The sequence below is a fragment of the Alexandromys fortis genome, unplaced genomic scaffold (assembly GCF_014885135.2).
Source record: "Alexandromys fortis isolate MF-2015 unplaced genomic scaffold, M_Fortis_MF-2015_v1.1 scaffold_45, whole genome shotgun sequence".
In the NCBI taxonomy this organism is placed as follows: Eukaryota; Metazoa; Chordata; class Mammalia; order Rodentia; family Cricetidae; genus Alexandromys; species Alexandromys fortis.
The window spans coordinates 6,038,987-6,061,410 of NW_026067926.1; the positions used below are offsets into that span (position 1 = coordinate 6,038,987).

Sequence of the window (22,424 nt, forward strand, 5' to 3'; positions counted from 1 at the left end):
ATTATACAGACTGAACTGGTTATATTTAGTGAAAAAAGAGGTCACAAATTTGAGAGAGGCCTAGAAGTGTTTGGAGGAAAGAAAGGAAATGGGGAAAAGTTGTAATTATATTATACTCTCAAAAATAAAATGGTTTCTGATATCAATGGAAGAGCTTAAAAGGCCACTTGGTTGCAGGTCTCTCCAACAATAAACTGTACCAACTCTTTTTTTGTGAAGGGGTGGTTGTCCTTGCACACTTCCCAGAGGTGTAAGCTCACTATCATTTTGTGTTCAGACAAGCCTGGCCTTCAGGAAGAGCTGTCAATGGTCATGAGTACTGTGACGCTGTACTATTGAGCATCTGGTATGTGCATACCATGTTCCAAGCCCTCTCCATGGAATAACGTGAGGGTGTCTGCGTATCAACACTCTAGTTAATCCACAATGTTCAGAACCACGTGTTCCTTGTCAGGTGTGATTTTTCCAGCACATTCATGAGAGTCACACTTCTCTCTTTCTATTGCAAACTCAAATTTTAGGGAGGAATCACTCTGCAAACGGCTTTAGGCCAAAGCGGGTGAGCTGGACCTCTCTCCAGTCAATATGATCCAGCAAATCTGACTTGAAGTCTAAAAGTCGGTATTTTAAACCAGAACTTGAATTCAACAACCATGAGTCATCTGGGGACCAGACTTTGAGAACTGCTGGCCCCAATGCTTCCGAGAACACACACTTGCTATCACTCCGACTTTCCAGAGTAACTGGTTTGCACTAGCATCATATGGCAACCACAGCTCCTGTTTGAATCTGAACTGTCTGCCACACATGGTTTGAATGCTCGTTTCTCAGCTCCTGACCCTATTTTGGGAGATTCTGAAAACTTTGGGAGGTGTGGCCTAGCTAGTGGAAGTGGGTCACCAGAAGTGGGTCTTTGAAGGTTATGTTGGGTCCTTGGTTCCTGCCTGGATGTCTACTCCCTGGCCTGCTATAATCTGAAGAACTTCTACCATACACTTGCACTCCACCCCTATCAAACTATGAACTTCCTTTCTCTGCTTTTCCTTTCCCACCATGAAGGACAAAACCCCCTGTCATTGTGAACCCAGATAAATCTTCCCCCTTTGGGTTGTTTCTGTCGGGTACTGTGGACACAGCAGTGCCTAGGAGCTACTCTTTCCCTTCTCTTAGAACCCACAGAAAGGGGGTTTGCCTTTGTGCCGTGAAAGCCCATTAAATTTGTCTCATCCTTCTAGTATATCAAGGCCACGTAGAAACATTCTGTCATCCCTCAAGTTGTCCATTCCTTCCAGCTACAGTCCTCATCAACCGTGTCCAGTGAGCTTGTAAATTCTTTATCTGAAACAGATGGACCTTTTTGCCCTACTGGAGAGGATTAATGGCAGTCTGTCTTCCCTTCCACCAAGTTCTCCTGCCCAATCATCAGGCTCATTTGGATTGTCTGATGTCCTAATGAAACTACACTTTGTATTTTCCCATCTTGTCTTCATAGAGTGTATTTATTATTTAGAGGTGGGTTAATCAGAAGGAGTGAGTGACTGAGGAGGGGGCTTCAGCTTTGTGGTTCTAGGGGTGGGGCTGAGATTGAAGGAGGGACCTGGCAATCCTGCTTGTTTCTTTGGGTGCTACTAACTAGGAGACACTGCAGTTATATTCTTCCTAGAGCACTTACCTCACCTCGAATGGGGTCTGGGCTGCTGACCACAGCACACTCAAGGACAGCTGGATGCTCAGCAAGGGCACTCTCTACCTCAACAGGCCCAATCCGGTAGCTGGAAGAGAAAAGAAACTTCCAAATGGCTTTCCTTCCCCAATAGAACCTCGAGGAGAGGAAAGAGCCACCTGCTCGACCTTGAAGAGTTGATCACGTCGTCATTTCTCCCTAAGAACCAAAGGTAGCCATCCTCGTCCATGTGGGCTCGGTCCCCGGTAATGTAAAAGTCTCCTTTCTCCGATGAGGCTGTCTTCTCAGGATTTTCCTAGAAGACAAGGGAAGACCATGATAGATCATTTGGGCCTGGGGATCCGACGTTGGGGGCCAACAACCCTTCAATGGGTGATCTATTGATTCTCAAGGCTCATTCATTATAGGGCAAGAGGCTCAAGTGCTGCAGATTTGTGACTTCCTCTCTTTTAATTGAATGAAAGCTTCCAGGTGTTTAGCGAGCAAATGCCCACTAGCATCCTTAGAAGAGTTGAACTCAAGGAAGATACACACACACGTGAGGCAACTGGTCTGAAAAAGTGAATATGCTGAGGGTAGAAGACAGGAAGGATTGGCTTGAAACCCCACTGGCAGGAGGCAAGGGTAAAGAAAACGTCAAGCTATGTTTCTGATGAACATCCAGGTTTGAGAGTTTTATAAAAAAGAGTCTGAAGAAAACTATTTCAACTGTTTCTCCCTCTCTTAGGAGCAATTTAAAATTTCTTTGTGTGTGACAGAATGAACAGAATGGACATTGTATTATTTGGAGTGATTGTTTTCTGAGGTATAAGATCAATTCAGTCAACTCACTGTGATGTCAAAGTAGTGAGTATTACCTCTGACCACTGAAAGGTAAATATTGTTCTTTATAAATAGTGAATTGTGCCGTGACACTTTCAGATAATGACAAAACTGCACTTTTCCTCAAAATTCCATCTGCAATTTTACTACAAATTTGTGATTTTTAAAATATCATTGATGTGATAACAGGTATTTTATAATTATAGTGATTCTGTATACACTGACTTCTGCTGTTACATTAGGCTTACATTTTCTCATTGCTAGAAAAACACCAGTTAATAGGTAGTGTTCAGGATATGTTTACATTAATAGCTGGATTAGAATTGTCTTCTTTTTGTTATAATGCAGATTTGGTTAGTGGTTAGTCTTAGAGTTTGTCTCCTGTGTCCTTGTGTCTTATAAGCATCTGCTCGTTAATCTTCAAGTACATATTTGTTGTTTGGTATCATGTATTCTAGAATCTATTTTCTATTTCAAGATTGACATTAGTCATTTTTTCAAGGTTTCTTTGATGGATAATGTAGTTTAAAGCCCAAAGAGATGGGTTCTAAGGTATCCATTGAGTATAAATGATGATACATTTTAAGCAGATATATGTTTTTCATACTAAAAAATATAGTTTAGTATGTATGCATATATTGATGACCCAAAATAAACATATCTTGTGTCAAAAAAAAAAAGGGTCTGAAGAGACTCTAGCCAAAGCACATCTAGAGGAGAGAGAATTACTGTCTTAATTTGGAATCTTGGGATAAAATCCAGGATACAAATCCAGTCAACAAACCAGAAAGATCCTGAAAAGTTGACACTCATACAAAGTTGCAATTGGCTCTTTGATAAAAGCCTTCACTTCCTTGAACTTAATCTTTTTTTATCATAAGGAAGTTGTCATGGGTTTGTACTCTCAGAACACTCTTGCTAAAGCCTCTGACCTTGTATATTAGTTACGTGACACTGGAGAAGCCATTTAACTTTTGTAGCTTCCTTATCAACAACAGCATTCCTGGTCAATAACAACAGCAACCAACTTCATGCGGTAACTGCAAGGGTTAAACTAAGGATATTCACAAAGTGTGCTTCTCAGGGGTGTGCATTCAATAATTGCTGTGATTTCTCATAGCTGGTCCCCACTTCTTACCAGATAGCAGTTGAAGAAACAGAAGGGTCTGGTGGGTTTGATGCGGACAGCAATATTCCCCTCTTTCCCTGCAGGCAGAACATTGCCCTCTTCATCCACAATCTGATAGAGAGATCATTCCATGGCCTCAGAGCATCATTTACACAGCCAGGGTACCCACCAACCTGTACTCCCAAGCACATGGATAACTCTGTGCACAGCGGGCAGAGGCTACCTACCTGCACATCATAAGGTGGGCTTGCTTTCCCCATAGATCCAGATTTGATTGCCGAGCCTCTTGAATTGCTACAGATTAAGACCTGGAAAGAAAGCCATGTCCGCGAGGGGGTGCTTCATCCTCTTGTTTTCTGTTCCATGCTTGCTCTCCCTGCTAGCTCCTTCTTTCTTCTGCCCTCTTTCTGGCCCTCCCTCTCACACTCTTCTCTCCTTTCCCCTTAATTTTTCTTTATCATCTTTTCATGGCCAACAGATCTTCATGGGGTTCTCTAATTAATGTTCATGGATGGAGAACTAGATTGTATCATTAAACTCAAAGGTTCACCCTCACATCCTGCCAAGATAGCTGCAGATTTTACTGCTTAACTAAAAATACATGGTAGGCTATTCTGGGGTGACAGACAATTTCCTTGAGTGACTATGAGTATTTATCCTCATTGTCAACTGGATTGAATCTAGAATCATCTAGAAGTCAGTGTGTCCGAGAAAAGAAGACCAATCTGAACATGAGTGTCATGATGTGACCTCTTCTGTCATAAGCTCTCACTGTCGTAATGTTCTCCCAGCTCATGGGACCTAGGGACCATGACTGGACCCTCTCAAATTATGAGCCGGAGTAAGTCTCCCCTCTCTGTTTCTGCAAGATATCTTGTCACAGCTACACAAAGGTAATGATGGTACCAGAAAAGCTGCTTTGCAGGCTGATGTATATGTGAAATTAATCACCTGAGGCCGCCTTTTAAAAGGAAGAATGGGGGATGGCATTTCATTGCCATTGTCCTCTAGAGTCCATGCAATGTCAGGCAGGTGTCAGGGAGAGGTGAGTCCCTGCTGCAGGTGAGTGATCCTCTGTGATGGGCAGAGGGCTCAGGTGAGGTGACCTGGGACACCAACTCACTGTTTCCGATTGTCCGTAGCCTTCATGGAGCTCCAGGCCTGTCTGGCTCTTCCACTTGTCCCTCACGTCAGGGTTGAGGGCCTCTCCACCCGTCACACAGTGCCTCAGGCTTTGAAACGTGTACCTTTCTCAAGTAGGAAGACAAGGCCATCTACGTTATGAACAGTTCTACCTACCCCCTAGCACTGCTAGAGGTTCAGAGTCCCACAGACACTAGAGGACAAACTCCCTTCTGTTCCACAGCAGTTCCCTGGGGTTCAACCTCTCTCTGCAGATATGGTTTGCAGAAGCAAGTAATTAAAACAAACCTATACTATCTGAATTCTGGATAAAATCATATTCACGTGGTGGGTTTGGGCGTAACAGTGGATTTTTCAAATTAATTTACCTATAAACAAACTGATTGATAAGAAATCAAGGCAATGATCCAAATCAAAGTAATAAATCAATAAAAATTTAAGAGATTAAAAATAGCCTTCTAAGAATCCCCCAATTTTGAATATTGGATCTAAAATTTCCAGAGCTATTAAATAAATAGCAAATGAATCTCTCAGTTCAAAAATTATCCTAAGTATAAATACATTTTCAATCATTTTTCTCTTCCCAGGTAGAGTCCATTGATTCAATTGAATTACTTCGTATTGTCCGGCAACATCTTATTGGCCTTGAAGAATTACCCAAGGACTGCTTCTAGCCAGAATTACAATGTGGAGATATTCACATGAAATGAATAAATGGAATGGATTCTTATATTTAGAAGAATACACTCAAAATCATGTAAGTACTCCCTTCTTTTGGATATTTTATGGCCAGGGAGTGTGATTAAGGAAGATGAGAGCATGTGAAGGGTATGTCTTGGAAAAGACTAGAAAAGGGAGACAGTGGTTAGGATCAGTAAGTTACTGATCGAGGAGGGGATTCACCCAGTACCCCAGCAAATTCCTCTGCCCAACTAGTGGACAGTGCCTTGGATTTGTCAGGATAAGTGTCATCCACAGAGTGTTGTCCCCAAACACAGATACTCAGGAATGGCTGGCTTGCATTCATTTGGGGGTAGGAGATGTAGTGTATACAATGGTTGAGCTTGTTAGTCCAAGCAAATGAAAGCACCTTAGCTATAGATGGTCAGTGGAAATCTAATAATTTCTGTGACATAAGTCACAGATACAATGGATACAATGCTAAGGGTATGGTATATGGTGGTGATAAAGTATACCTCAAATGTTGAATATTTGGATTGCCTTAAATCCTTTCCATTTTCTCTGGGTACAAATTCTGAGGAGCAACAAAATTGTCTTTAAAGGCTTTATGTAAGGTATGGGGGAGTGTTTTACGTGAAAGACAGCAGATAGTGGCAAAGAGACACATGAAGGCACAGAAAGAGGCAGAGGTGACTCAAGAGAGTCATGGGAAGACAAATAGAGGAACGCAGTAAGCAAGAGTTGGATTGAAAAGGTGAATTTGCATATAGGTCCTCGTATGAAAACCCCAGAATTGGCAAGCAGAAGCTGTACCTTGTCAGATCTTCTTGTACAATCAGTCGAAAAAGGGTTGGAACACAGCAAAGGGTGGTTATTGGGAATCTGCAGAGAGTCTAAACAAAACAAGGGTTTTAGACAGTTTTCTTAGAGACTCTAAGATGTGATGAGATGGGTGAATTGGATATTTATAGTCTCACAGACAAAGCATGGCATCTGTCAAAATGACCTCCATGATCTCTACCTGCAGGTATCCAGTGCACAAGTGATAAAAATTACAATCCAGAAGTGAAACAGCTTACTTAGGCTCATCTGAGATGATTGCCTTCCTAGAGGATAGCTTTGTAAAAATTATTATTGAAGATCGTGGGAGATGGCTCCATCAGTAAAGTGCTTGCAGAGCAAGCATAAGAGCCCGAGTTTGCTCCCCAGAACCCAGTCCATGACAGAAAGAGTCAAGTGTGGCATTTATATATGTTTATAAACTTATCACTGGGTGGCAGAGACAGGTGGATCCCCAAGACTCTCTGGCCAACACTCTAGCCCAATAAAAAAAGCTCCAGCCTAAAGAGATCTTGTCTCAGAAAACAGGGTGGGTACCACCTAAGCAATGCCATTTGAAGATGGCCACTGGCTTCCACACATAAATGTGCATATATTCCTCCACATGTTCATTTACCTGCATTCATGTGAACACACAGAATCATAAATTCTCCTTGAAGACATATGCCAGACATTTAGCTACTTCATTCATTTTTAAGGTAGTTTTACCCTGTGACACTATCCATCTCCAGAATTATTTCATCTTTCCACACTGGGTCTGTGTACCCATTATGTGATAAACTCCCATTACCTTCTTCTCAGACTCATGGTAACAGCCATTCCCCTCTGTCTTCACGAACATGACTATCCTGGGTGCCTATTATAAATGGAGTCATGTAGTAAATATCCTTTGAGGCCTGCCTTCTTTCGCTTAGCATGAGGTCCTCTAGAATCATTCGTATTGCAGGATACCAGAATTGGCTTCCCTTTTGAAGGCTAACTAACATGTGTATGTGTGTGTGCTCACACGTGCACATGGACATGTGTGCTGTATTTGGATTACACATTCAGTTTCTGATGAATGTTTGGGTTGCTCCTGCCTTTTCTTTACTGTGAATAAAAACAATGCTGCAGTTAGTGTGGGTGTGGATTAGTGAAATCTTGACAGCAACTTTACAAAGCTGCTTTTCTCCGAGACCATGGGAAATTGTGAGATAATAGATGCTTAGGTTAAGGCTGCTAATATTCATTTATAGCATAGCATTAGATCATAAATAGAGTGTTTGGGCTGGGGACAGTGAAGAGAAAAACTGCACACGTGGCTGAACAATGATGGGGAGTCTGCAAGAGCTAATGCATTAGGAGCCCAGGGTCTTCTCATTGTCAGGCAGCTGCATGCGCTTTCTTCTGGAGGTAGAAAGTGGGGCTCACGAAGTCAGGGGACTAGGATGAGAGTCCGAGCATGGCCTATGGTGAAGCCCATATTTCTAGTCACATATAACCTAGCTTGTCTCAAAGAGATGGGTATGGGGAGATAGGTGCACTGATGTCTCAAAAATTACCACTTAGAGAAGAGGACAGAACAAAGGTACTCAGTGTCTTCACTGGGGTGGCCAGTCCCCTCCCCCATGAGAAGACTTCAGAGGAAGAAGATGGGAAGGGCCAGGTCTAAGACCTGATAAGGTCTGGGGACAGCCGTGAGTACCTTAAGGAGTCGACTTTTGATTTTACCTAAAGTTTTGACAGATAGCTTGTGCTTTGACCAGAGCATAGGGAAGAAGATTGTGGAAAGAGAGGCATGGCGTGTAGTCAAAGGCTTTGCTAGGGTTTGGAGAGATGAAATTCTTTCATGCCTAGGGATTTATATTGAGCATGAGCAAAGACTGAAGGTGGCTAGGTGAACAGGAACCAGATTAGAGAAGGCCCCGAGTGAATTTGTCATCAGATCCATCCATTTTCTCATGTTACCTTAAATGACGTATTTCACTCATTCCGCTCACACCCAGGACACAGAAGCTGCTCCAGAGCTTGGCATGGTGGTATACACTTACAACCTCAACCCTTGGCGTGGTGGTGTACACTTACAACCTCAACCCTTGGCGTGGTGGTATACACTTACAACCTCAACCCTTGGGACTCAAATACAGAAGACCTCTGGTTCATGGTTGTTTAGGGTTATATAGTACGACTGTTTGAAAATGAGGGCTTAGTAATAGGGCATTTGCACAGAAAGTGCAAAGCTTGGGATTCCAGCACCAGTAATTTTTTACTTACATTTAGGATAGTTTTGGCATCAACTCTGGACAGCTCGTGTACAAAAATGCAAGCTCCGTTGGACCAGGCAGAGAAGAGAGTCCAGGCTGCCTTCACCCAGCCGGTGTCAGTTGTGTTCCAGAATATGTCAGATTCAGTCAAGGCGACCCACCTCCTGCCAAGAAGTGAAAGTCAGAGCATCCTTGTCAATGGCTCTACCTTTAGCATGGATCACATTATTCACGTTACAATCCTATACAAGATCCGTCAGCTCAATTACTATCTCAGCGAACTTTCCCTCAACACTTTCTCTGTATCTGTGTCCTAGGCTAAGAAGACTGAATTAGAAGAGCAGGTCCCGTACTTTCAAGGAGGCCACCACTTAGTGAGAGCAATTTGTATGGGAAAATTAATCTCAGTGCATTGTGATAAGAACAGTTTTTCCATTCCACACTCACCTAAGTTAGTCTGGAGTTAGTACTGGGGATGTAGTAGTTTAGTAAGTATAAGTATCCAAGAAGCCCTGGAAGAGTTTTATTTTTATTCATTCTTTGTGTCTTTCACTTTATGCCTCTCGATCCCACCCATCTCCCTTCCCCTATCTCCCCAAGAAAGTGAGATTTAAGAGAAAAAAATGGGGGAGAAAGGAGAATCCTGTCATGGAAGCTGCAGTGTGACATGCTGGGTCACACAGTAAACTCCTTTACACATACGTTTTTACAAGCAGGCCTTCATTGCCAAGAACCAATGGTCTGGTTCGAGGTCCCTGTTCTCTGCTACACCACCAAGGCCTCTTGCTCATCACTGCAAGGGGTGAACTAGCCAGGTCAATGCTGGAGAGCTCACCCTGGTGGTGAAGACAGGGAGAGCTGATAGGCTGACCAACCTGGCAATGACCCAGGCCCAAAGTCAGGGTTATGTATTTCCCACCCCAACATCCACCCCATCTGTGATCGGCTGGAGCAGGATGGAGATCAATCCTGGGGACCCAGAGCTCCAGGATCTCAATGACAGAGTGCAGCAACAGGATGTCCAGTAAAGAGTCCCACTGAGGGCCCAGTGAGGGTCCAGTATCAATGGGAGAGCATATTTTAAGAATTAAAATCAAAGTCATGTACAATATTAGAGGATAAACCCCCAACTTAGAGCAAGGAGACCATTATCACAACACATGGTGATTGAGCATCTATTAAGAGACATCCCATGATTCCATGGGGTCCATGGTGAGAATGCAGATGGGTCTGAGAACAGCTTAAGTGGGAAAGACATTTGAATAGGCACCACTGATGTGCAGGAACCATGATGGTGAAGCAGAGAAGGGACATCCTGGGAAAAGGACATGGTGTCTGCAAACACAGTCTATAGGCAAGCTGTCAAGATTGCCTTTGGGTTCCAGGACATACTTTCTTCTGGTCCTCATTATGAGTGTCTCCCTCTAAGTCAGTTCCTATTCCCCTCTTCACTGCAGAAATGTATCTATATTCTCTTCAAATCTCACCTAGCCTCAATATATTAATTGTCATCTGTACACTGGTGACCTGAGAGGAATCTCATTACCTCTACACATGCAGATCTATACTCTACCTGTACATCTCTGCTTCGGTTAGAAGGATGGAGACATTTAATCGATTCATTGAGTTTGCAATGCCAATGAATAACTCCAGGTTTTCTTCCATCTGCCCATTTTATTCCATAGTTTTTTCCCCATTATTCTTGGAAGAATAAGCCACATAACGCTCACTCCATATTGAACTCTCAGAAAATGTCATTATATCCATGTTTAAGTTGTTCATAACCTCTTTACTCCTGTCACCTCTGTTCCCCAAGACAAGTCAATATGCTTTTGTTTTAATGTGGTGCCCTCTTTTCTAACTCTGCTTCATTCCTTGATCCTTACTACTTATTATCAACCCAACACCCTGAGAGACTTTAGACACTAAAATGAATTATGTCATATCCCTGCTCACAATACCCAATATTTCTTATGTAAACCAAAAAGCTTAACATAAAATTGTCATATGACCGAGCAGTTCTACTCTGGAGAGATACCCAAAGAAGTAACAGTGGGGACAGTAGGTACAATATAGAAGTAGCCCATGTATCTACCAACAGTTGAACAGATTTGAAAATGTAATATCTTTGAGTCATAAAAGTAGGGAAATTTCCCTGAAAATCTCATTTTTGCACGGCTGCATAAATTCCACTATGAATATGTGCCACATTTTTATTATCCATTCTTCTGCTGATGGGTGTGTATAGTTTGGTCCTATTTCCTTGCTACCATGAATATAGCAGCATTAACATGGACGTGCAAGTATCCCTGTGGTAGGATACAGAGTCTTTGGGTATCTGTCCAGGTAGAGGTAAAACTAGGTCACATGGCAAAAATAGGATGGATTTGAAAAATATATTAAACGAAGCGGCTAATCTCAGAAAGACAAAACCCACATGTTTTCTCTCATGTGTTTCTGTAATGTGTACATGTATGTACGCAAGTATATGAAAACCCGCATAACTAGCCATGACACCAAGATGATCCAGGGACAGTAATGAGGGAGAGTGGGAGGGGGCAAAAGGACACGTGAGGCATGACAGAAGAGAGGTGACAGGATGTCACAGAGGTAGCATGGGTCGGGGAGATGAGATGGCAGGAGACTCTGCTGAAACACACTATGTTTGAAAAGGCCATGGTTATATCTGGTCCCCTGTATGCTAATTAAAAATGGAATGGTAGCTGTAAGAAAAATTGAATAGAAAATGAATGAACCCTGACAACACTATCCTGGGTGAAAGGAGCCAAATTTCATAATCATGTATTGCTCACACATGAGGTATCTGACGTAGTCGGAGTAGTAGAGATAGAAAGCAGAATAGAAGGTTCCAGAAAGGTAGGGGAGGAAGGGGATGGGAGGCTCTTATATAATGGGTCTAGAGTCTCTGCCTGAGAAAAGTAAAAGTTCTGTAGATAGATAGTGGTCATGGGTGCACAAAATATGGATATATATTATGATATTAGACGAGATACACTTAAACTGATACAATTTCCTAGAAGAAAGGATTTGAATGCTTAATTTTACCACAAATAAACGACAAATGTTTGAGCCCATGAGTAGTTTTACCATGACTTAAAGGTTGTCTAACATATGCGTTTCAAACCGTCACACAGTGTTCTGTAACTATGAACAATTTTTATATATGCCCCAGAACAATTGAAGAATAATGATAAAAGGTATGCGTTGTATATTTTGATTTAATTTAAAAAATACCTCACAGTTTTCTCTTCCTCATGTAAAGCCTTCAAGGCTTCCTGACTTACCCTCTGCTTGCCCTCTGGCCTCCATTTCCACCTCTTCCTCCTTCACTCCCTCCCCTCTGCTCACTCACCCCCCCCCCCTTAGATATGGACCTTCTAGACAAGCTGTCCCAATACCTTCCACTGGCCACAAAACCCAATCCATAGCTGCACTGGGAATGTTCCACCATCTTGGGAGCCCCCGTGGTTCCACTGGTGAAGTAGATGGCCACGGAATCTCCACTCTTCGTTCTCACACAATTGTGCTCTGGAGAGGCCTCTCTGGAAAAACGCAAGAATGCTAGGTGACACCGCTAATACAAACACAGCAAGCAGTTCCCAAAGCTCTAACAACGGTAGGACTGCCATTTCAACATGCCATGATGTGTGTGCGGAGGATTGTGCCCCTTGATAGATAGACACTGTCTCTACAACAGTGCTGTAGCCATGGGAATTGAGACTCCAAAGGCCCAAAGGACTCATTTGAAAGATCTATGAGGTTGGCTAGATAGTTCAGTCAGTAAGGGCAAGGCCAGGCATGAGTTTAGATCTTTAGGATCCACATAAAAAACATGCTGATTGCATGTGTAATTCCAGGCTTGGAGATGCAGAGACAGGGGATCCTTGGAGATCACTGGGCAGCCATTCTGCCTAGCTGGTGAGCTTTAGGGTCAGCAAGAGGCCCTGTCTCAAAAAACAAGGTGGTGGAGAATGATAGAGGAAAATACCTGATGTTAACATCTGTCCTGCACACACATACACACACATACACCTACATAAACAAGCACACACACATACATACAACACACACACACAGATTTCTATATTCTTTGAGTAGGGCTGAGGAGTTTGTGGTAATTACACACATACGTTCTCATGCATATTATTTTGTTCATTTATGAATAGTTCTATCCCTAATTTAAGATCAATGTGGAGATATTTTTCTAAAATATGTTTTCTAAGGTATGTTTTCTCAAAAATATAGGGGTTTGAGATTAGGTAAATTTCCAAGTTCTGTGATTTGAAGACTCAGGTAGTTCTTGTTTCTCAGCCCTGGCTGTGTCTTAAGATGTCTGAGTTAATTTTTAAAATAAATTCCATTACTTGTGCTCCACCTTGATCAAAATGAAATCAGAAGTTTGTTTTTTTTTTTTTCCTTAAGCTCAGGTAATTTTAATGACAGCTGAAATTAAAAGGATATATCTGGATTAACTAGATTAACTGACAACTCTCCAAAATGTGCTGCTCTTTAGAAATGAGGACTCCTGGGGCCCTGCTTCAGATATGCCTGGCTAAGTAGGCCAGAAGCTAGGTTGTGCAATTTGTATTTCAAATACTCAGGTCCCTCTGGTCATCAAGTTGGCCACTCCAGGTTCGAGAATCCAGCACTCGGCAGCCTGTTTTGGATTATTCCTTTTTTGTTGTTGTTGGCTTTTGTTTGTTTGTTTTGCAACAGGGTCTGGCTGTGTAGTTCAGTCTGGCCTCAAACTCACCGTCCTGCCTCACCTTCTGAGGGTGACAGGAGAGAGCCACCAGGAGAGGCAGTCTGGTCTCTGATCAGGACAAAACTCTCAAATCCCCAGATAAATGCCTGCCGCATCCTCGTTGCAAGGCAGAAGCAGTCATGATGCCATCCTAATTCTGACTTTATTCCTTTTCAGCATGCTAGGTGAGTCAGTTTATTTTTTCAACAGCATTTTCTCACCTGTGGGGCTCCTTTCAAGGATTGAACAGTGTTCTGAGCACCAAAGCACAGAGTGCTCTGAACTCCAGAACAGACCTCATGAAATCCTTCTTGCACAAATGGATGTAGGTGAACGTTTGCTGAGCACAGTGCCTGGCAGATAGCAAGCACCAATATAAGGCAGCCATTTCACTATTGACGCTCTCTGTGAACTAAGTGTATCACTAAACTTAGCTCGTCTGCTCTGGCTGAGAATTCTAGCAACCTTTGCCACCAATTTTAGATGGCATTAAGGTAAAGTGGCACATACAGTAACTGAGTGACCTTGAATGTTGAGGTGGTCACAGGATGATGTCTCTGACCAGTATCTCTTCGATTCAGTCTCCTCATGCTCAATCCTGATGCTGAAAAGGAAAATACCCAAAGCCTACCCCATTGATAGATACTCTCCTGGAGACTCCCATTTACCGAAGCCGTTCCCGGAAATTGATCCAGCCAGGACGACTGGTGTCAGACACCAGAAGCTTGGTTTGGAGTGAGGGACAGTCAGCGCTGATGGCGTCCACTTGCGGAGCTAGGGCGTCATTGGTAACGATGGACTTGGCCCTGGCTGCCTGCAGCCGGTACTTGAGATCCTTCGCTGTCAGCTGGGAGATTCCTGGGATCATGACCACACCTTGGGCCACACAGAGAAGGGAGGTTGTTAGACAGGAGGAAGACTCTAATGCAGATGCCAGGGAAACAAGTGGCTGAAGAGGGTTGGAACACCCGAGGGAACAATAACAGTATCAACGAGATGAAAAAGGCATTGCCTAGGGTAAGAGTTTTCCTGGCATTCCTTCACTTAGGTCTCGTGATGCTCAGAAATGCATTGTATTGTGATAAACACTCTATACAGAGTACATTTTTAAAGAGTATGGGTCTTTAGACTTCCGTGCCTTAGCTAGATCAATGGCTTTCCCAAGAGTACATAGCTGATGTAATAAAGGCAGAATTGAGAAGCTGTAACAGCAGTAAAACCTGTTCTGTCTTGGCTGGATTTGTGTCAATTTGATACAAGCTAGAGTTATCTGAAAGGAGGGAGTGTCAATGGAGAAAATGCCGCCATAAGACATTTTCTTAATTAGTGATTGATGGGGAAGAACCCCGCCCATTGTGGGTGGGGCCATTCCCGGGCTGGTGGTCCTGGGGTCTATAAGAAAGCAGGCTGAGCAACCCAAGATGAGCAAGTCAGTATACAGCACCTCACCCATGGTCTTTGCATCAGCTCCTGCCTCCAGGTTCCACTCCTGCATGAGTTCCTGTCCTGGCTTCCTTCAGTGATGGACCACAGTGTGGAAGGGTAACCCAAATAAACCTTTTCCTGCCCAAGTTGGTTTTGCTCATGGTGTTTTATCACAGCAATAGAAACCCTGACTAAGACACCTTAGAGTCCATGATCTTGAACATATTCCATTGTATTGCCTCAGCAACTCCTTAGTTCAATCGTTTTCCAAGTCCTTCAAATAAAATATTGCAATAAATCCTTTTGTTGTTTGTGATCACTCACTGATAGAGGAGGTATAGCAGGCAGAAACTCAAGAACCCCCCACATGGCTTCAACCAAAGTTGCACTAAAAGTGGCAGATTCCATTTACCTCCAAGGACAAGGAATAAGGACTAGAGGGGCAAACTTGACATTTGAAAGTTCTTGATATCTCAGAATGCAAATCGTTAGTCTTTTCTATTGAGTCTTATCACGTTCATTTCACAGAGGAAAACATCTAGCGAGAACAAGAGGCAGAGGGAAATGTCAGTTCAGCACAGCACCAGAGCCAAGCTCATGTTCTCATCACTCTTTGCCCTGTCTCCCAAGCTCTTGCACAATTTAGTGCCCTATGTGAGCACTCTGAGTCGAATGGTGTTCTTCTTTTATGCAAGTAATTGTGTGTGTGTGTGTGTGTGTGTGTGTTCCTGTGAGTGTGGGTGCTATGTACGTATGTTGGGGGGAGGTAAGAAGACAACCTCAGGTGTCACTCTTCAAATACCATCTTGTTTTTGAGACAGGATCTCTTACTGGCTTTTAATTTGCCACATGTGCCTGGCTGGCCGGCTGTGGAGCCCCAGCTATCTACCTGTCTCTGCCTCCCCAAGGCTGAGATTGTAAATATGTACCATAACACTTGGTACATATTGACTTGGCTTTTTTCTTTTTAATACGGTTCTGGGGATCAAACTCAGGTCTTTGTGAGCTCTTCCTCCAGTCCTGACATGCCTCTTCATTCCAGTTCTCTGTTAGCACATCCAGTAGAAGTTACTTGTTTGTTATGTCTTAGGGACTGTGTTCAAGCTTGAAGCCTAGGAAGATGTGGTGGTTTGAAAGAAAATGACCCCAAAAGAAGTGGCACTATTAGGACATGTGGCTTTGTTAGAGTAGGCATGACTTTGTTGGAGGAAGTGTGCCACTGTTGAGGTGGGCTTTGAGGTCTCAAGATACTGCCCAGCACCTGAGTCCACTTCCTGCTGCCTACTGTTGCTAGCACCATGTCTGCCTGCATGCTACTGTGTTCCCTGCCATGATGATAATGGACTGAACATCTAAAAATGTAAGCCACCACAATTAAATGCTTTCCTTTATAAGAGTTGCCATGGGCGTGGTAGCTCTTCACAGCAATAGAAACCCTAAGACAAGATGATTGACAGCCGTAACTGTCAATAAGAGAAAGTCAATCACTATAGCCTAACAAGTGCATATGATGAAAATCTAGAGGTGTTGAGTTGCACTGACAACAGCTTCGTTATCTTTTGTAGTGTTGGAGTGGAGATGATGCCTCACCCCATAATGTGAAATATAGTTGTGTTATTTTATTTGAGCACCAATGAATGCTGTAGAGTAGGCAAAAGTGAGAAATTTCTTAGCAAAAATAAATAACACTTTAAACAAAGTTTTGATTATGAAAAAAATCTCTTAACACAGTGCCTAGCACATAGTAGGCACTTTAAAAAAACCTGCAAGGGCTCCTTACACGTCTGCCCTTACTAAGCAGTTGAATTTCAAGTGTTGTATCATTGTCTAGCCTCTGCAAGCAGTCAGGTTGGTGACTGCTGGGCAAAGGGAAAATAAACCCCACATGGGGTTCTCTTTGTCCCATCCTCCAAATTTCATGGGATCTGCAAAGCTCTGGTGGGCAGTACCAGTCCTACCAAGGAGCCCTAACCTTGCTCACTGACCTGTTCGCATGCAAGCCACGCTGATCAGCCACCAGTCTGGAAGGCGTGGAAGCACCAGCATCATTCTGTCTCCAGGTTTCAGGCCACACATGCCCTCTAAGACATTGGCTGCCTTCCTGGACTGCTTCCCCAGCTCCTCAAAGGTCCACTTGACTTCTGCTCCTGAGCTATTCACCCACCAGAATGCAGGATTTGGGGGCCTCTGCCCTACCTGGACAGTGGGTATATTGAGGAAAAACATAGAAGCCATCATTGGGTGTTTTTGGTCACAGAGTTCAAATATCAAAATGACAGGCCGAGGTGTGACTCAGTGGGTAAGAGTTCTTGTTTAACACATGCGCAAAGTTCTAGGTTCAGTCCCAATCACTTGGTAACCCAGGTGCTGTGTGACATGCCTGTAGCCCCAGAACTTAGGGGATAGAAACAAGAGGATCAGAACATCTTTGACTACATAGTGAGCTTAAGGCCAGCTGTGTCCATATGAGACCCTCCATCATAAAAGAAAAAGCCAGTCAGTTGTATTTGCTACTTACACATTTATTCTCCCAGTGTTGAGTTTAGGCAAACGCAAGCAAACTTTTCATACCAACTTTTGTAACGTAAAAGGTAAGATGATTTATGCTGCCCTGTGTCCCTTCCTGTCTAATTAAAACATGACTCATATCACCTACTAATTAGCACATAAAAGTACACAACACGTTGGTTTTGGGTATAGTCTTACAAGGCTGCATAGCTGCATCACTTACTGCTGCTTTAGTTAAAAAAAAAAAAGGCACAACCAAAAGCAACTTAAGGAAGTGTTTGTTTTGACTTAACGTTCTAGAGAGCTAGATGTCTATGATGGTGGGGAAGATACAGTGGCCAGAGCAGGGAGCTGGGAGAGCACCTAACTGCACAGAGAAAACAAACTGGAAGTGGACAAGGCCATAAACCCCAAGAGCCTGCCCAGGGATTTAAGGTGTGTGCCATTACTGCCTGGCCTCTATGGCCAATTAGTGGCTAGCTCCGTACTCTGATCTTCAGGCAAGTTTTATTTGTTACAGCATAAACAAAATATCACCATATTTCCCCTTTTTTTGTCTAAAATAAAAAAGGTTATAACTAATATAAGAAAAACTATATACAATAAGTACAATAACTGTACATAATATATAGGCAATAAATAAATCAACAATTTTAGTTCATTTGCATTTGACAGATTCAGAGAAAATCTATCTTATATTTGTGAGTCCAAAGTCTTATATCTAATTCACTTTCTGTGCTAACTCACATTAACTTCCAAACTATCTTTTGATGTTTCTCAACTTTATATACTTTACATCCCTTTAGTGAGTTTCTTTTCTGAGTCTAGTAAACAAAGAAAACTATAACTCTCTAGTCTTCAACTTCTTTAGAGACCCAAGAAAGAAATAATATTAACTAAGTAAGCAGGAAGAGCAAGAAAGCAACTTCCAAAATGTGAAAAATGACAGAAACATCTGGATGCCTGGACAGTCACTCAAGGTTCCTCTGCAATGTTGGGGCATCCATCTTCGGCCTAAATGCCTAGAATATTTGACAGACTTTTCTATGAAGTAGGATTTTTGAAGGACTGTCCCACTTTGTCTTGGTAAGATTTGGTAGTCACTCTCTTTTGTGTCCTGCTTGTCCAATCTGGACAGCATGTCATCAACAATCAAGGCAAGAACACTTTCTTATCCAGTGGCTTACTTTTGCCACAAAGAAAGTAAACTTTATGTGGACTTTCTTCAAGGCCCATTATCTTCTCTGAAGTAAATTGGTACTGCCAGGAAGGAGCAAACATGTCTCATTATCTTATAAAAAGAGAATCTATGTTATTAAAACATCTCAAATGCCACATTCTTTATATCTCTGAAGTGTTTAAAGACAATCTGTCTATTTAAACTATATCCAGTTGACCTTGAAAATATATCTAACATGACTACAAGTTTGGTTGTAATAGATGACTAATTGCCTACCTTCATTTCCTTATTATACTAAATAGCTGGTAATAATAACTTTCAGGGACTAGAAATTTGCATTACATTGTTAAAAGAGTTGTATAGGTACAATACAGAAAATTATGTACAGTATATTCTAACAAAAATAATTTAGGTTTGTATCAATATAAAAAATTTTGCATACAATATACAAAAATCAAGTCCAATGTATAATATTTAAAACTAGTAGTTGCTTTTTAAAAATAGATTCAATAATCTACCTTTTATCTTATCATAGCTATATCCTCCTTTTTCTTTTCAGAGTAGATTCAATAATCTACCCTTTTATCCTATCTCATCTATATCTCCCTTTTCCATTTTCAAAACAGGAACCCTGAATCTAATCCCCTTTGTTTAGCTTTTTTTCCTGACCGTTACCAATAACAACTTGTAACCAACACACTAAACAATAACAAATATCTGTAAGCTACTAAATAACCAAAATCCACTCACCCTACCTCTTGGGAAAGTGGGTATTGTTTTCTTAAAATTATTTTCTGCTGTCTGGGGGTGATGGTATCATTAGGGATCCTGAAAAGACAAATCTGGGTTAATTGTCAAGTCCTGGGAGAGATAGCTGTCTCTTTTGTTGTCCAGTCTCTACATAATGGAAAAGTGCAGGACTCGTCTCAAGTCCTGACTAGAACAGTCTGTGAGGCTGGATCATCTCAGCTAACCACCTCAGAATGGTCCTGAGGAGTTTGTAGTCCAAAGCTGATCTTTGGGTGATGCTTGTCAGCTTAGTGGTGTTATCACAGTCATGGTGGACTTGTCACTGTGGGATCCCATCACCATTTTGGAAACTTCAGACTTTGCATTAGGTCAGATTATTCCTTTTCTTGGTAATTTCTTTATGGGTATTTCCCCCTTCTTTTTTGGATGCTTATTTGTCCAAAGGTCTTTAAATTCTTCAAAATGGTTGTTTTTATTTTCCTGAAAAGACAAAAACAAAGCCCTCACCAATCCCTAACTTTGGGGAGTTTCTCTTTTGGCAAGTTATGTTTGATTGATCAAATGAGAAGCATTTGTTAGTCATATAAGTTAGTTTAGATTGAATGGTATGCTGTTTGATAAATTATCACCTCTTCTAATCAAGAGGTCTCTCTTGTTCAAATCTGATCTTTATCTATTTTGATTTATGGTTTCTTCTAAAATTTTTGCTTTATTTTCTAAAGCTGTTTTATCACCCAGAGAAGTATGGTTTCTTACAATAGGCATTAGGTTCTTTAAATGCTCTGGGAAGGAGTTTCCTCCATGGTGACAGGAAATGACTGAATTGAATTTGACATGGGGGCCTAGGAGAGGACCCTCAAGGAGTTTCCCAATGGCAAATGGTTGCCTTGACTGTTCTTTGTTGACCTACTTTCATTAGTCCAATGCCTATCTTCACCACAGATTCTGTATAATACAGAAGGGAGGGGAATCCTGTTTGGATTATGCTTAGAAAAAAATATTGTTTCTAGGAATGCCTTGTTTACAATCCCTTTTAGGTGACCTTGTTTACCACAATTGAAACATTTAACATTTTGATTTTTCTTCAAACCTTTGTAAATCACCTCTCCTATCCAAGCACCATCATGGTCATAAGATTCAATATTGATTATATCTTGGATACATTCCTTCAAGGGTGCTGATCTTGCCTTTAAAGGCTTAATTATCCCTTTGCATTAAGAATTAGCATTTTCAATAAACCAGAGATTTGATTATTATTTGTCTAGTTTCTGAATTTGGTATCATTCTATTTACCACTGAAGTCAATCTCTGTAAGAAATCAGTGAAGATTTCTTTTTGGCCTGGTATGATTTTAATAAATGACTCAGTTTTCTTTCCTACTTCTTCAATTCTGTTTCAAGCATTCAAAGCTGCTGCATGGCATAAAGTCAGGGTGTGAACATCATATAGATATTGCCTTTCTATATTAACATATTCTTCTCCAAGAAGTTGGTCTTGAGAGATATCTATACCTCTAGCCCTAATTTGTTGTTCAATGGTCTCAGCCTGATCTTTCCACCAAGTCCTACATTGCAATGAGGACCAGGTTCTAAGCCATCTATAACAAGTCTCTCCAGTTTTGAGGGATAATTCTACTACAAGTTGACCATGAGTTTAACATCTGCTTCACAAAAGGTGAATGCATGCCATGTGAGACTATCACTTGTGGCTAGAAGTATTCTCTGTTCCACTGGTCCCCCTGGACTGGTTTCTCTCCTGTTCTAGTGAGGAGAGAAACCGGTCCAGCTGTTTCTGCAGCTGCTTATGGAATAATCACTCAGAGGTTAGTATATTAAATGTAATTGTTTGGGCAATAGTTTAGACTTCTTACTGACTAGCTCTAACAATAAATTAACCCATTTCTATTAGTTTATATTTTACCATGAGGCTTATGACTTGTTACCTTACATCTTGCTTTCCCAGCAGCTACATGGTGTTTCCTTGACTTGGTTTACTTTCTCTTTAAATCTTTGTTTAGACTTCCTGCATAGCTTTACTCTGTTCAGTCATTGACTGAAACAGCTTTATTCATTAACCAATTAAAGTAACACATATACTGATGGAGGTGGGTCATCTGTCTATCTGTTGCTTTCATTGGTTAACTAATAAAGAAAACTGCGTGATCCGATAGGGTAGAATTTAGATAGGTGGAGTAGACTGAATAGAATGCTGGGAGAAAGAAGCTGAGTCAGGGAGTCACCATGATTCTCCCACTCCAGACAGATGCAGGTTAAGATCTTCCCTGGTAAGCCACCTCGTGGGCTACACAGAATATTAGAAATGGGTTAATCTAGATGTGAGAGCTAGCCAATAAGAGACTAGAGCTAATGGGCCAAGCAGTATTTAAATGAATACAGTTTCTGTGTAATTATTTCGGGGTAAAGCTAGCCGGGTGGAGGAACATAGCCCACCGCTCGTACTACAACAATATATGAAGAACATCCCACATCATCTCTCTCTTTCTGTCTAGTTAAAAAGGAAGTTTTAAACTTTTACATAGTAATATTATATATACAACAAAATAGTTATCAAGTAAGAACCATAGTAACAATATTTAGTCAATATATATTTGGCAAAGTTAAAGAAAATATCATCTATCTTATTTTTATGAGTCTAAAGTTTTATATCTAATTTATCTTTTATTATAACTAAGAAAAACTATACTATCTATCTTCAACCCCATCAAAGACCCTAGAAGTATATATTACCTTAGTAAATAGAAAGTACATTGTAAGCAACTTCTAAAATCGTACAATTGACAACCTTTTGAACTCACCAAGATAGGAGAGATATGTAGTATTTTCTCTGAATTTGTCAATTGTTAATTGACTAGACATTATTGATATATTTATTGACTGTATATATTATATATACTTATTGTATATTTTACATATAGTTTTTCTTATATTAGTTATAACATTCTTTTTTAACATTTAGACAAAAAAGGAGAAATATGGTGATATCTTGTTTGTACAAATAAAGTTTGCCTGAACATCAGAAGGTGGAGCTAGCCAGTAGCTAACCATAAATATCTGGAGGTCTGTACAGACAGACAGGAAGTGATATGCCTGGGCAGAGAGAAGAAGTGATAAGTTGAGAGGAGACAGGAGTTCTGTCTCTTTTTGACTGGGAAGTTGATTAGGTAAGGTGGCTGTGGTTTGACTCCGTCTCTGGTCTCTCAGCATTTTCCCCTATATCTGACTCCAGGATTTTAT

At 41.4% G+C, this 22,424-nt stretch overlaps 1 protein-coding gene across 3 annotated transcripts in view; it reads right to left on the reverse strand.

Moving 5' to 3' along the window:
• The window catches only part of Acsm5 (acyl-CoA synthetase medium chain family member 5), a 34,398-nt gene that overhangs the window by 2,429 nt on the left and 9,545 nt on the right, over positions 1–22,424 (reverse strand). For 2 of the 3 annotated variants that reach the window (XM_050143226.1, XM_050143225.1), the window contains 10 exons: positions 16,718–16,928; positions 13,976–14,183; positions 11,962–12,105; positions 8,553–8,706; positions 6,273–6,352; positions 4,759–4,882; positions 3,863–3,943; positions 3,645–3,746; positions 1,852–1,979; positions 1,673–1,772 (listed from right to left, as the gene is read on the reverse strand). In XM_050143226.1, the coding sequence (XP_049999183.1) occupies positions 1,673–1,772; positions 1,852–1,979; positions 3,645–3,746; positions 3,863–3,943; positions 4,759–4,882; positions 6,273–6,352; positions 8,553–8,706; positions 11,962–12,105; positions 13,976–14,183; positions 16,718–16,928 (1,332 nt within the window). Of the gene's footprint in view, positions 1–1,672; positions 1,773–1,851; positions 1,980–3,644; positions 3,747–3,862; positions 3,944–4,758; positions 4,883–6,272; positions 6,353–8,552; positions 8,707–11,961; positions 12,106–13,971; positions 14,184–16,717; positions 16,929–22,424 lie in introns of those variants that run through there. The other variant, XM_050143228.1, reaches the window with a different exon arrangement.